The sequence below is a fragment of the Antennarius striatus genome, chromosome 5 (assembly GCF_040054535.1).
Source record: "Antennarius striatus isolate MH-2024 chromosome 5, ASM4005453v1, whole genome shotgun sequence".
NCBI classification, from domain to species: Eukaryota; Metazoa; Chordata; class Actinopteri; order Lophiiformes; family Antennariidae; genus Antennarius; species Antennarius striatus.
Genome location: NC_090780.1, coordinates 6,315,492 through 6,331,291, shown reverse-complemented (window position 1 = coordinate 6,331,291; position 15,800 = coordinate 6,315,492). Strand labels below are relative to the sequence as shown.

At 42.7% G+C, this 15,800-nt stretch overlaps 1 protein-coding gene across 1 annotated transcript in view; it reads right to left on the bottom strand.

Annotated features, from left to right (window-relative positions):
- The window catches only part of podxl2 (podocalyxin-like 2), a 93,459-nt gene that overhangs the window by 15,089 nt on the left and 62,570 nt on the right, over positions 1–15,800 (bottom strand). Inside the window, exons 5-7 of the mRNA XM_068316378.1 lie at positions 15,256–15,482; positions 15,093–15,167; positions 11,797–11,950 (exon numbers count right to left, since the gene is read on the bottom strand). Of these exons, the coding sequence (XP_068172479.1) occupies positions 11,797–11,950; positions 15,093–15,167; positions 15,256–15,482 (456 nt within the window). The remainder of the gene's footprint in view (positions 1–11,796; positions 11,951–15,092; positions 15,168–15,255; positions 15,483–15,800) is intronic.

Below are 15,800 nucleotides of genomic sequence, written 5' to 3'. Positions count from 1 at the left end.
GAGAGCAGGGAACAGGTGGAGGAGAAGCTAGAGAGGTGGAGTTTTGTCCTGGGGAGGAATGAATATTAGCCACAGTAAGACAGAGTACATTTGTATGAATGAAGGGACTTAAGTGGAAGAGTGAGGTTACAGGGAGAAGAGGTCAAGAAGGTGGAGGATTTTAAGTACTTAGGCTCAACAGTCCAGAGCAATGGAGAGTGTGGAAAAGAGGTGAAGAAGCGTGTACAGGCTGGATGGAACAGGTGGAGAAAAGTGTCAGATGTGATGTGTGATAAAAGAGTTTCAGCTAAAATGAAAGGAAAGGTGTACAAAACTGTGGTGATACCAGCAATGTTGTTTGGTCTACAGACAGTGTCACTGAGGAAAAGACAGGAGACAGAGCTGGAGGTAGCAGAGATGAAGATGCTGAAGTTCTCTTTGGGAGTGACCAGGAATCAGTACATCAGAGGGACAGCACATGTTAGAATTTTGGAGATAAAGTCAGAGAGGCAAGACTGAGATGGTTTGGACATGTCCAGAGAAGAGATAGTGAATATATTGGTAGAAGGATGCTAAGTTTTGAACTGCCAGGCAGGAGGCTTAGAGGAAGACCCAAGAGGAGGTTTTTGGATGTTAGAGAAACAGTAATTGTCCGGGTCTATATCATGCTCCAGGTCTAGTAAATTATGGCTGGTGTATTCAAATGGTTTCAGTTACAGATTTTCATGGTTAGCAATCCTTGTAATAGCCATAAAGTCTCCTGATGTAAATAAAACAGTTCCTACAGACTGCGTCATAAGGGTGTCTAGTATATGACATCATACCACAGTGTTGTGGTTATGATGCTCATTCATGTTTGTCCAGTACCTCAATGTTCCTGATGAAAATAACTTTGGCTTGCTCCAGTGTTTTGTTGAGTGTAATGAAAATTTTACAGTTTGATGTCCATGTGTGTTGGCGTTTTCCCTGTTTCTTCATGGGACGTGCTTCCCTGGCGATACCTGCATTTCTTTTAGTTAGATGCTCGTTAATGAATACGTTTGATCCTTTCAGTTTCTTTCCTTGTTTCAACAGCACTGTTTTTTGTTTTCTGTTGACAAAAGTCATAACCACAGCTTGTCTGTCACTGTCATCTCTCCGGGGCAGAAGGTGGCATGCATTAATGCTGTTACAGTCCATTTCTATTCCTTTGGATTGCAGGAAGGCAACCGCAATGAACATGCCATCAGTGTAAACTATTGCTCCTAGACCATCCAAGTTTTCCATCACAACCAACTGGAAAACATTACGATAGTTCTTATATCCTTGGGGAGGATTTTCCTTTATGCTGGAATACTGTTTTGGTTGGTGAGGCCCTGGCTATTCAAAATGAGAAAAATCCATTAGTCAGGTCAATGCAATGTAAGTCTTAACCTCCATGTTTTCAAGATGCCTTGTGGGTTAATCAGTCTAGCTATGTTGGTGATCCTTCTGCAATTGAGGACTAATCACCAGTGTCAAGCCACCACCTGCTGCTTTTCACAGCCTGGATCAGGCCGTTAGTCTGTGGGTTAGCAAATTTGCCCTCTGATCACACTCAATACTTTTAACTCCTGCCCAGTTAAATCTGCCTCTTGCAGTGCTTCAGGGTTAAGTGGATACTGTCTCACAGCTGGATGGATTCCCACTTCCATGGTGTGAACATATTTGGTTCCAAAATACCCACAATCATTTTCGAATTGGGTGAATTTAGCCTTTGCAATCATTGCCCTCAGTCTCTTTTTTTCTGCATCAGTTTTCCCACTATAGACAGTTAGGTCTATTTGGCCCTTCAGCTTCTTAAAGATCCCATCCTGTTCTTTTTTAAATTGATGTCATGTGTCGCATGTCCGACTACACTGTATTTGCAATGTCTTGCCCCAAACTGATCCGTTTGAAGGATCCAGTCCTCCTGGTGGATCTCACCAGAGCTGTTCCCATAAGCACTACTCAGCTGGAGGGTGAGGCAATTTATTTAGCTCTAACTGCCTGTATTCGAATGTTGTCTGCCCTGCTTGCTTTCAGAGCCTGCTCAGTAGAAAAGCCCCTCTTCTAGATTGAGCAACGCCCTGAATCCCACAAGGTTAGGCAGCTTGTCCATTATGAATCCTGGCTCTTGCCACTGACTAGGTATATTTTGAGGGCTAGGATGGAGCCTTTCTGGGTATTTGTTTTAGTGGACTAGACTAAGAGATTTATTGATGAATGTACAGACAAACCCTAACTTTTTATGTCATGAACATCGGGCTAGGTAAAATAAACACTCTTTTAATAGAATTTTTATGAATTTTATTGCATGTAAATTAGCTCAGTTTAGCATTATGAATCATCCAAATCATTACAGTATGCCCTCGCGCATTCGCAATCCACGATTGAGATTTTTAGTAGGCAGTCACGTGATACCATACACACATTCTATTAGCTGACGGCATCCGGAAGTCTGCTCCGTTCCGTAAGTCTCAGACTTTCGTGAGACACAAAAGTGCTTTAAACAGGCTATTAGAGTGTGGGAAAAGGTAATACAGATAGAAGGTGGTTTAATATCAGTATGGAGAGGGCTCATAAATGTTTAAATTACCGTAAATAATAAAATAAATAGAAAGCATCACATTTGTAAATACTGTTGATGTTACCTGAACTTCATTTACTTCATTGCGCTCCTTAAAAAAACATTTGATCTGTTTCAGAACTGCAGTGCGAGACAAAGGAAATATAGTCTCTAAGCTATGCATGGGTGTCTTTTAGAATCTACAGAAATCAATTCTTGTCTCCCATTGCCTTTAAAAGCCAGGTAAATCCACAATTGGTACATAATTTAACAGTGGTGCTTTTCATTGTAGTCTTTGGATGGTCACGTGTGCCTTGAATCCCCATCCTCTAGAACTCTACTTGACCTCAGATAGTTAGATAGATAGATAGATAGATAGATAGATAGATAGATAGATAGATAGATAGATAGATAGATAGATAGATAGATAGATAGATAGATAGATAGATAGATAGATACTTTAATAATCCCGGAGGAAATTGTACGAGCAATATATATATATATATATATATATATATATATATATATATATATATATATATATATATAGACACACACACACACACACACACACACAGTACAGACCAAACGTACAGACTTTGCACTCTGCTATTAGACAGAGTATTGGACGATATGGATTCGTGGACATGCTCAGGGGCGTGGACGATATGGACTGGTTGACACGCCCAAGGGCGTGGCCATCCCCAAAACGGAGTTCTTCGTGTCGGATGAGAGGCAGCAGTCTGTTGAAATGGCCTCTGTGACAAGGAGGCAAGGTAGTTGCTCAGTTGTTGATTGTACAAATCAACACCAGTGTTTATTTTTCATCCCATCCAATGAAGAACAGAAGAGACCTGCATTTCATTTTTAATGGCTCTGTGCAGCTACATCACCTGCACGTTTGTTTGTGTGTGAACCACTTCACTCCAGCCTGTTTTAGCAATGAGGGTCAGTCCAGACGGGGCTTTGCCTGAGACTGATCCTCATTCAAGGATCACTCCCAACCATACGGGACCAAGGAACTGCACCCCGGTTACAGGTAAGTCTCACCACATTTATCTTTTAGCAGTTGTCTGTTAACATGAGTGATCGAGTGCTATTTGGCTAATTAGGTGGTACTGCTTTGTTTCGTGTTTGCGTGTGTGCGCTCCAACATGTGTGTGCTAGACCTACAGTATCTACTGTAGGTACAACGCACATGAGTTGGGCTCACATTTTATCTTTTTTCTTTTTATTGGTTAGCATGAATGAAGTCATGCTATGCTAGGCTATGTAGGGAGGTCTCCTTTGTTTCGCATTTGCGTATTGCGTGTGTGTGTGCCTGGACCTACAGTATAAAACTATCTATTATCTGTCAGCATAAATCAAGTCAACTTATGCTAGGCTACGTAGGGAGTTGTGCTTTGTTTCGTATTGTGTGTGTGCGCACGTGTTAGAGTCGATTGTTTGTTAATAATAATAATAATAATAATAATAATTCAAACTTATTTGATCCCCAGAGGGGAAATTCTCTTTACACTCTCAGTACATGCATTTCTGTTAGTTTTCAGCACATCACACACAGTGTTGTGAACAAGGCCCCTGAAACACAGCACACTAGGGGCCTGTAATCATGCAGTTAGTCCAGGGGAGGAAGAGTGACGGGTCGCGCTCGGAGGTCGCGCCCCAATGAGCAGCTTGTGGTGGGGACCTTGCTCAAGGGCGCCTCGGCAGTGGCTGGGAGGTGAGCTGACACCTCCCACTGTCAGCTCACACTCCAAGGGATGTCATGGCGGGAGTGGGAATCGATCCACCGATGGCCGGGCGATCCGTCTTCAAGACATCTGCTCTACCGCTGAGCCACTGCCGCCCCATTGTTGGTCGTCATAGCGACAACGCACACAGGTCTGTCCTGCTTATCCAATATCAGAACATTGGTGTCCTGAAATTAGTGTCCCTCTTCCTTGTGCATCCATTCATCCACCAGCTTCAAGTGTCGTGGCGTGCCAAACTGACCCAGTGGACACTCATACTGTTGGTACACAACTGTCCTGCAGGACTCTTTATTCCACTATTGAAGTAAAGGTATGTACAAGTCATATTCCATACAATGTTTTGATAAAATTCGTTACACTAATTTTCTAAATATAGTTGTCTATAGGTGTTAGTGAATGGTCGAAGAAGGAGAGGAGGAAAGTGCATTCGCTCGTAGAAAGAGAAGAGGAACACCAAGAGTATAGGACTAAGAGTAGGGATATTGAATGTTGGAACTATGACAGGAAAAGGTAGAGAGTTGGTTGACATGATGCAGAGGAGGAAGGTAGACATACTGTGTGTACAGGAGACCAGGTGGAAAGGTAGCAAGGCTAGAAGTTTAGGAGCAGGGTTCAAGTTGTTCTGTCATGGTATAGATGGGAAGAGAAATGGAGTAGGAGTTATCTTGAAGGAGGAGTTTGTTAGGAATGTCCTGGAGGTAAAAACAGTGTAGGATAGAGTGATGAGTCTGAAGCTAGAAATTGAAGGTGTGATGTTCGATGTTGTTAGTGGGTATGCTCCACAGGTAGAATGTGAGCTGGAGGAGAAGGAGAAATTCTGGTCGGACTTTGATGAAGTGATGCAGAGCAGGCCTAGAAGTGAGAGAGTTGTCATTGGAGCAGACTTCAATGGACATGTTGGTGCAGGAAACAGAGGTGATGAGGAGGTGATGGGCAGGTTTGGTATCCAGGAGAGGAACGCAGAAGGACAGATGGTAATTGACTTTGCAAAAAGGATGGAAATGGGTGTAGTGAATACTTTCTTCCAGAAGAGGCAGGAACATAGAGTGACCTATAAGAGTGGCGGTAGGAGCACACAGATTACATCTTGTGTAGACGGTGTAACCTGAAAGAGATCAGTGACTGTAAAGTAGTGGTAGGTGAGAGTGTAGCCAAACAGCATAGGATGGTGGTGTGTAGGATGACTCTGGTGGTGAGGAAGATGAAGAGGGCAAAGGCAGAGCAGAAGACGAAATGGTGGAAGCTGAAAAAGGAAGAGTGGAGTTAAGACAGGCTCTGGGTGGTCAGGAAGTGCTTCCAGATGACTGGACAACTACAGCTAATGTGATCAGGGAGAAAGGTAAGAGAGTACTTGGTGTGCCATCTGGAAGGAAAGTAGATAAGGAGACTTGGTGGTGGAATGAGGAGGTACAGGAGTGTATACAGAGAAAGAGGTTAGTCAAGAGGAAGTGGGACACTGAGAGGACTGAGGAGAGTAGACAGGAGTACAGGGAGATGCAGCGTAAGGTGAAGGTAGAAGTAGCAAAGGCCAAACAAGAAGCTTATGAGGACTTGTATGCTAGGTTGGACAGTAAGGAGGGAGAGATTGATCTATACCGGTTGGCAAGACAGAGAGATAGAGATGGGAAGGACGTGCAGCAGGTTAGGGTGATTAAGGATAGGAATGGAAGTCTATTGACAGGTGCCAGTAGTGTGATGGGAAGATGGAAAGAGTACTTTGAAGAGTTGATGAACGTGGAAAATGAGAGAGAACAAAGACTAGAAGAGGTGACTGTTGTGGACCAGGATGAAGCAAAGATTAGTCAGGATGAAGTGAGGAGGACACTGAAGAGGATGAAGAGTGGAAAGGCAGTCGGTCCTGATGATATACCTGTAGAGGTTTGGAAGTGTCTAGGAGAGGTGGCAGTAGAGTTTCTGACTGGGTTGTTCAACAGGATCTTAGATAGTGAGAAGATGCCTGAGGAATGGAGGAGAAGTGTGCTGGTGCCCATTTTTAAGAACATGGGAGATGTGCAGAGTTGTGGCAACTACAGAGGAATAAAGCTGATGAGCCATACAATGAAGTTATGGGAGAGAGTAGTGGAAGCTAGACTAAGGGCAGAAGTGAACATTTGTGAGCAGCAGTACGGTTTCATGCAAAAAAAGAGTACTACAGATGCAGTATTTGCTTTGAGGATGTTGATAGAGAAGTACAGAGAAGGCCAGAGGGAGCTGCATTGTGTTTTTGTAGATCTGGAGAAAGTTTATGACAGGGTGCCCAGAGAGGAACTGTGGTATTGTATGAGGAAGTCTGGAGTGGCAGAGAAGTATGTTAGAACGGTGCAGGACATGTATGAGGACTGTAAGACAGTGGTGAGGTGTGCTGTAGGTGTGACAGAGGAGTTCAAGGTGGAGGTGGGACTGCATCAGGGATCAGCTCTGAGCCCCTTCTTGTTCACTATGGTGATGGACAGGCTGACAGACGAGGTTAGACAGGAATCTCCATGGACTATGATGTTTGCAGATGACATTGTGATCTGTAGTGAGAGCAGGTAACAGGTGGAGGAGAAGCTAGAGAGGTGGAGGTTTGTCCTTGGAAAGGAGAGGAATGAAGGTTAGCCGCAGTAAGACAGAGTACATGTGTGTGAATGAGAGGGACCCAAGTGGAAGAGTGAGGTTACAGGGAGAAGAGGTCAAGAAGGTGGAGGATTTTAAGTACTTAGGCTCAACAGTCCAGAGCAATGGAGAGTGTGGAAAAGAGGTGAAGAAGCGTGTACAGGCAGGATGGAACGGGTGGAGGAAAGTGTCAGGTGTGATGTGTGATAGAAGAGTTTCAGCTAAAATGAAAGGAAAGGTGTACAAAACTGTGGTGAGACCAGCGATGTTGTTTGGTCTAGAGACAGTGTCACTGAGGAAAAGACAGGAGACAGAGGTGGAGGTAGTAGAGATGAAGATGCTGAGGTTCTCTCTGGGAGTGACCAGGAAGGATAGGATCAGGAATGAGTACATCAGAGGGACAGCACATGTTAGAGGTTTTGGAGATAAAGTCAGAGAGGCCAGACTGAGATGGTTTGGACACATCCAGAGGAGAGATAGTGAATATATTGGTAGAAGGATGCTGAGTTTTGAACTGCCAGGCAGGAGGCCTAGAGGAAGACCAAAGAGGAGGTTTATGGATGTAATGAGGGAAGACATGAAGGTAGTTGGTGTGAGAGAAGAGGATTCAAAGGACAGGGCTATATGGAGGAAATCGATTCGCTGTGGCGACCCCTGAAGGGAAAAGCCGAAAGGAAAAGAAGATAGGTGTTAGTGAATGCACATGTGTTGATAGTAGTTCAGTAAAAAATAAGTGTTGTGTATTAAAATATTCCAGCAAGACAGTAAATGAAGACTTTAGTATAAAAAAATTTGAGACAGATTCATGTATGTCATATATTGTTTTGGCTCCTTATTTCGTTACGTTTGGTGTAGCCCTGTATAAGATCCACTTTTCCAAAGGCTTTTGAAGGGACAATTGCGACAATGAGTCAAACCTCACAAGAAAGAGCCAACTTTCTGTTAATGTTGCAATATTTTAATATTTCAAACAAACATGTCTTGAAATTCTGTTGGTAATTGTTCGCACCAAAACACAGTAAAAAGTAACCATACAAATAAATAAATTAGTAGCAAGTACCAGAATGTATTTTGAACACAATTTTTCTAAACAAAGAAATGAATCAAACAATATCAATAACAGTAAAGATCTATCTTTGTGTTTTATTGAACAGGTTTTGTAGCTGACATGTTGGACCTCATATGTGACAAAGTCTTGGTGGACCCCGTGCCATACACAAATGAGATGTTGTCCATTCCTCTCCCCAAGAATCTGTCTGCCCAGTATGAGCGTCCTGACAAGGAGGTCATTGCCAGCTACATGACCAGGTTCAACCAAGACTCGGTCTAAATCCAGCGTAATGGCCTTTGTCTTCAGGAAACTCCTGACATATGTGAAGGACCACACATGCTGGGATGACAACCCGGATTCTGCGTCCTAACTAGCCCCAGCACCAGCCAACAAAGGTGTGATAGGCCAGTTGTCTGCACCATCTACAGAAAAAGGACACAAAACTATTTATTTCACAATGTTTTCAATCCCCGAGTATTACAACTGTTGTTGATTTCCTGATAGGATGGCCCTGTGTTCTCATTATTATTATTGGATGTATTGTTTTATGTAAATAAATGCTTGTATATGTCAACATAAATGGATTGTGAATACCAAAAAATGTTCAACATGTCTATTAATAAGATAAAAATCAACATGTCGCAAATACAATATATTAGACTTTTTGTACCTATATATGTCATGTTACTGCGTTAATGAAGGAATGTCTAATGAAGCAAAATAAGACATAACTAGTTTTTATTCCGACATTTTTCAAAGAACGACTTACCGATGTATTGGTCTCAGACGTGAAGGGCCATACTCGGCCCTCAGTACGTGACCGGCCATTTGTACGGTGTACACGTTTAGGCACACAGGCTGGAACCCAGGATGTTGAGTCATGCACGGAACCTCATCAACCTGCAGACGGCTCCTAACCTACAGTGAAAAACATGGTAAAGGTCATTTGAATTTATAATTGTAAAAGTAACCGAATACCGTAGAGACATAACTTTGTGGTTTAGCTGTGAGCTTGCTACTTGTATCTCCAAACAGCAGTTGTTTTCTGCTTCTGTTGGCATACATTCAGTGTCCACAGGGACACCTGTACAACAGGTGAAGACACCTCAAAATAGAGCAGATAAAGGCATCACTGCAATATGGTTACATCATTTCACCATTAACCTGGTGTGATGGTGGCAGGTGTCAGCTCCGTGTGTCTTGACACAGAGGACTGCTTCAAATATTTAGCAGCTTAGTAATGGGTTAAATCAATGTGATAGAAAAATAAAGTAACTTAGCCGTGAGCAGAAGCTAGCATTAGCCACATGGTAATAACTATCAGAACCACCATCAGACTTTACTGTCACTTATAGAAATACAGCAACATTTTAACAGTAAACACATCTGTACATATACAAAATACATAATAAGACATATGACATTATTACTGTGTGATAAGAGGCGGGAGTAGAAACAAAAGCAGCTACCGGACGATGCTAACGTTCTGTGATGATGTAGGTTACACAACAAAACACAACGCAGAACCAACTAAGTAGCGTTCACACGTACTAACCATTCAGAAACGTCCTGCTGCAGCTGCGCAGTCGGTGTTTCTTTAGGAGCTGCTGGGTCCGACTCAGGGTCATAAATGTACGCCGACACGACGGGTCCTCCAAACGCCATAATGATAACAAACGTAATGCCGGTCAGTGTCCCGTTAGCCTAACGCTCTACTTCAGAGGGGCGTGGCCCAGGTGAAGGAGGCGTGGACCAGCGGAGCTCATTAACATACTGCAACCGGAGGCCTGAAACGAAGCGTTTTGTGAGTAGCTCAGATGCGATTTTGAAAAGCTGATATTTAGGACCACAGATCACTTTAGGTCAAAATATTTGGAATACAGTCTAGTTGGACATCTGGCAGCTGAATGACATTAAGTTAAAAATACATAATATGGGACCTTTAACACATGTGGAATTATATACTTAACCAAAAAGTGTGAAACAACTGAAAATATGTCTTATATTCTAGGTTCTTCAAAGTAGCCACCTTTTGCTTTGATTACTGCTTCGCACACTCTTGGCATTCTCTTGATGAGCTTCAAGAGGTAGTCACCAGAAATGGTCTTCCAAGAATCCTGAAGGAGTTCCCAGAGATGCTTAGCACTTGTTGGCCCTTTTGCCTTCACTCTGCGGTCCGGCTCACCCCAAACCATCTCGATTGGGTTCAGGTCCTGTCACTGTGGAGGCCAGGTCATCTGGCGCAGCACCCCATCACTCTCCTTCTTGGTTAAATAGCCCTTACACAGCCTGGAGGTGTGTTTGGGGTCATTGTCCCGTTGAAAAATAAATGATGGTCCAACTAAAGGCAAACCGGATGGAATAGCATGCCGCTGCAAGATGCTGTGGTAGCCATGCTGGTTCAGTATGCCCTCCATTTTGAACAAATCTCCAACAGTGTCACCAGCAAAGCACCCCCACACCATCACACCTCCTCCTCCATGCTTCACAGTGGGAACCAGGCATGTAATGTCCATCCGTTCACCTTTTCTGCATCGCACAAAGACACAGTGGTTGGAACCAAAGATCTCCAATTTGGACTCATCAGACCAAAGCACATTATTTACACTGGTCTAATGTCCATTCCTTGTGTTCTTTAGCCCAAACAAGTCTCTTCTGCTTGTTGCCTGTCCTTAGCAGTGGTTTCCTAGCAACTATTCTGCCATGAAGGCCTGATTCACACAGTCTCCTCTTAACAGTTGTTCTAGAGATGTGTCTACTGCTAGAACTCTGTGTGGCATTGACCTGGTCTCTAATCTGAGCTGCTGTTAACCTGCAATTTCTGAGGCTGGTTACTCGGATTAACTTATCCTCCGCAGCAGAGGTGACTCTTGGTCTTCCTTTCCTGGGGCGGTCCTCATGTGAGCCACTTTCTTTGTAGTGCTTGATGGTTTTTGCGACTGCACTTGGGGACACTTTCAAAGTTTTCCCAATTTTTCGGACTGACTGACCTTCATTTGTTAAAGTAATGATGGCCACTCGTTTTTCTTTACTTAGCTGCTTTTTTCTTGCCATATTGCAAATTCTAACAGTCTATTCAGTAGGACTATCAGCTGCATATCCACCTGACGTCTGCACAACACAACTGATGGTCCTAACCCCATTTATAAGGCAAGAAATCCCACGTATTACACCTGACAGGGCCACTGTCAAGAGGAAACAATTTCCGGTGACTACCTCTTGAAGCTCATCAAGAGAATGCAGAGTGTGTGCAAAGCAGTAATCAGAGCAAAAGGTGGCTAATTAGAAGAAACTAGAATATAAGGTGTATTTTCAGTTGTTATACACTTTTTTGTTAAGTACATATTTCCACATGTGTTAATTAATAGTTTTGATGCCTTCAGTGTGAATCTACGAAGTCAATAGTCATGAAAAGAAAGGAAACTCATTGAATGGGAAGGTGTGTCCAAACGTTTGGTCTGCACGGTATATATATATATATTTATATATACTGTATATATATATATAACTGTGAAGAAGGAGGAGGGGTGAGTTGCTGAACCTCATCAACTCCTGTCAAACCTGTCTACGTGGAACACTCAAGGCACTGAAGAAAAGTGGCCACAGTTAATAGCACAATTCATGAAAAATGTGTGTGTGTGTGTGTGTGTGTGTGTGTGTGTGTGTGTGTGTGTGTGTGTGTGTGTGTGTGTGTGTGTGTGTGTGTGTGTGTGTGTGTGTGTGTGTGTGTGCTATATGTTTGTGCGCGTGTGTGGGTGTGATAATTTCCTCACTGAGGATTAATAGAGTATATTAACAATTTGAAAAAACAACAACAGTGTAACTCTGGATTTTGGTGTGTGTTCACGCACCATGCTCAGATGCCACATTTATCAACAGCTGGCGATGCAGTGTAGGTTTGCTGAGGTAGAGTACCCATGATCCTGCGCGACTGTTCATTCTTCGGGCAAACACTTGCGATAAGATCTTCAACAACTGTACTCCCTGGTTATTACAGAACTCCTCCTGCCACACAAACACACAGGCACGCACACACACATGCACACAGATTTTGCCACAAAAAAAGTATTGGATTACAACATTAGTTACTTATCAACATGCAATTTTTTCACAGGTACAGAATAAACTCATGTTCACGTTTTACATGTAGAAGAGGAAACCTAGATACAGTTTAACACTGTGGCTGCAGTGGGGAGGTGCCCAGATGTCATCGGTTGAGATGGTGAAGAAGTGGAGGTGGGTTGCCTCACTTTCCATCATGCAATGATTATTAGATGAAGTCAGAGGGCATATTTAAACTATTACAGCTTGAAAGTGATTACAATAGAATAAAAAAATAATAATTGTGAGACATTTCTCCAGCTTCCTCCTGTAGCTATCTTTACCTTTCCTTCTGATTTTTCGGGACCCTTCTCAGCTCTTGCTTGTCCCCAGATTTAAATTTATGCTTTTTTTATTTTATTTTATTTTATTAATTTAACCTTTATTTAACCAGCTGGGTGCCCTTTTGAACTGCCACCTTATTGTAGTTTTGGAGTTTGTATCCCACATGATCCTAGGAGCTATGTTGTTGTGGGTTTCATGCTCGTAGGAATGTGCATGGTGGTTTGGCTTCTACCCACAGGACCCGGCTGGGCTGAGCCCAAAAGTATGACATGGGTTCAACCTCCGATTGGCTCACCACTTACTGTAGGGGACCTGTAGGTGCAGCGAGGTGCTCAACAGCCCAATCTCTGGACACAGAAACTTGGTCTTGTGACATGGAATGTTACCTCACTTGGCAGGAAGGAGCCACAGCATGTGAGGACAATAATCAACTTCGTTGTTGTGCCATCATTGGCCCTTCGGCCACATGTCTCGGACACTCAGTTGAAGAGCGGGGCAGAGCTGTCAACCGATCACCATCTAGTTGTGAGTTGGATCCTCTGGCGGAGCAATAGGCTGGACAGACTCAGCTGACCCCATCATGTTATGAGGGTCTTTTTGGGAATGTCTGGTGGAGCCCTTTGTCAGTTCAGTCTTCCCCCGGAACCTGAGGCAGGCTGGGGACATTGAGTCCAAGTGAACCATGTTCCCCAGCTCCATTGTCAAAGCAGCTCCTTGGAGCTGTGGTTGCAAGATCTGTGGTGCCTATCATGGTGACAACCCCCAAGCCCAGTGGTGGATGCCAGAAGTAAGGGATGTCATTACACTGAAGGAGTCTTATCAAGACAAAAAGAGCACACAAAGAAAGAAAGACTTGCTGTAGATTAGGTTTGCTCTTCTTAATTTACCTCAACCTAGATGAACGGCAACCTACATAGACAGTCTTGTCAAGCCTTGTTGCCTGTGGAACTCTGGAGGAAGCTGGCGGGTTTTTGCAAGCCACACATACCATGACTTGAGTGGCTTTGGAGGCGAGAACTTGGGTCTGAGCCATAGAGGAGGACTATTAGTCAGCTTCAAATAGATATTTCTGATCCATTCTCATTTCATAATGGATAGGAAACCTTAGCAGAAATGTGCTTTGTGGACCCATTCACCCATGCTAGTTAAACATCAGACAAGTCTCTCCGCATGACCCAAGTGAGGGAGTACATCCACTGTGACAAGGCTGGTCATTACATTATTCATTGTCCAGTATGACCAAAAGACAGACCTCTTCAATTAAGTTGTGCATAGTGATGAGCTACAATCATCAACCTGATATGTCCCCCACCAAAGCACGATTGCATATACTGTATATTGTGAGGTGGCAGTGCGGGCCGGACTCCAGCTGGAGGAACTAAAGAAATCGATTACAGCTTAGGCATTTGAATCCTGCTTGCTGAATAAAGAAAAACAAAAAATTGTCCAATTACACTGACACTTTCTGTTAACCACTCCGAGATGGTGGTAGATTGTTTGTGGTCTGCACTGAGATCAGTGTGCGAAGCTGGCTCTTTCCACCATAGCGTGAGTGACAGTTGTTACAGCTAAACTGGAGTGGAGACCATTTCTTTTGCCAAGGTAGGGAATCAGCTGATCCTCGACAAGCATTGCTAGTGTGTTGCATTGCTAACTGTAGCAGGATACAGTGGTGGTAGCAATGCTTCTTTGGCTTGGAGAAACCATGAATATTATGATTAAGTTGTAGCTAATGGACACAGGTGTGTGCTCAGGGGGCCAAGGAAGAAAAAAAGAGCAAAGAAGACATACATTTTTCTACCATTTTCTATCCATTTGACTGATTATTCAGGAAGGGAGAGGGTACCCCTGTGTGTTTTTAGTTCTTACATATTGGCCTCTAAGGCCCAGTTGCTTTTTGTTTCAAACATTGAACCATGAGGCTCAGCATTATCACATCAAGCATTAGTATAGTATCTTTCTTTCTCCACTCAAATGGTCAAGGCAGATAACTGACTACTATGAGTCTACTATGAGTCTTGTGTCCTGCTTGTGGTCTGCCCATTAAAATGATGTTATTCCTTGCCTTTCTCACCAAATTGTTTGCTCATATGGTACAAGTTTGGTTATATAAGACCAAGACCTTCCCTGGTCTACCTGAAAGGTGACATAAGATAACTTTTTGTTATGATCTGGTGTTACACAAATAAAACAGAATGAAGCTGAATTGAATGGGTTCTCAACATTTGTTGGAGATGTGGCTTACATGATGATTGCAATTTGAATTCTTGCATCCCTTTACTTGATCTATTCACGTAACTCTACTTTCATGAATGGGAACATTTGAGTTTAGTCACATCCCTCACATGAGTGATTCCTCCCATCCCTCACATGAGATAGAGGGATAGATAAATACATACTTTATTGATCCCATCGGAAATTCAGTAATATCATCCTGTCATAAACGCTAATAGCGGCAAACACAATATCTGCTTTGTGTATGTTGTGGAAGTCACAGATCTGAAACCAAATTTTGCTTTATAAGTGTTCAGTTTTCCATTCTTGTATGTAGCTTTTTTTCCATGTCCACATTCATGTTTTACTGATGTCCAGATACTAAGGTTGATAAACTAAGCAAATTCCTTGTAAAGTTTAAATTTTTCAACTTGTGCGAATCTTGGCTGGCATGAATTTCCTTCCACTCTTAACTTTTTATTGACCTTGTATGTATGCATCTCACAAAAATGGTGCATATTTATTTGAGTTAAATTTTTGTACTTACACAGATAAAGTTTTGTGTCATCTTGAGAACAACAAAGCCTTGTCCAGTCAGGTCAATCCAATCTATACACATTACCTGAAAGATTCAGAGTTAGCTAGACATTGAGCAATGAAGTGAATATTTATATTAGACAACATAAAAATATTCCTGTATTTAAAAGTACCTGCTGTACTTCATTCATCTCATTAATGTTCGACAACAGGGTCTCTGGGATCCCAACTGCTGTGACTTCTGATATCTGTGCTGGCAGGGACATGGTCTTTTTCATCCATCCCCTGGAGATGTTGTTTGTGGAAGGATCTTTGGTAAATAGAATGATGTGTCTGTTTCTTGTTTTCTTCTCCTCTGCTCTTCCCCATAGCTCCTCCACCTCTTCATTTCTTCTGTTCACTGTAACCCCGAGAGCAAATACAAGAAGTGTGTTCTTACATTGACATGTAAATCTAGTACCCCTGAGTTTCCTGAAAAGACACTTGATACAGATTGATTTTATCAACTAAAAATCTTGTTGGTTGAAAAGAATGTATCCATCTATCCCGACAACAGTATACGCATCTGCACACACTGTGTGTCTGACAGTGTTGTCAACTAAATAAATTAAAAAAATTCCTAAATCCTTTAATAATCCCCTGAGGGAAATTGCTTTTTTCCACTCCAAATATTCATATACGTGAATATACAATATGATGCATGCCCGTACACACACAC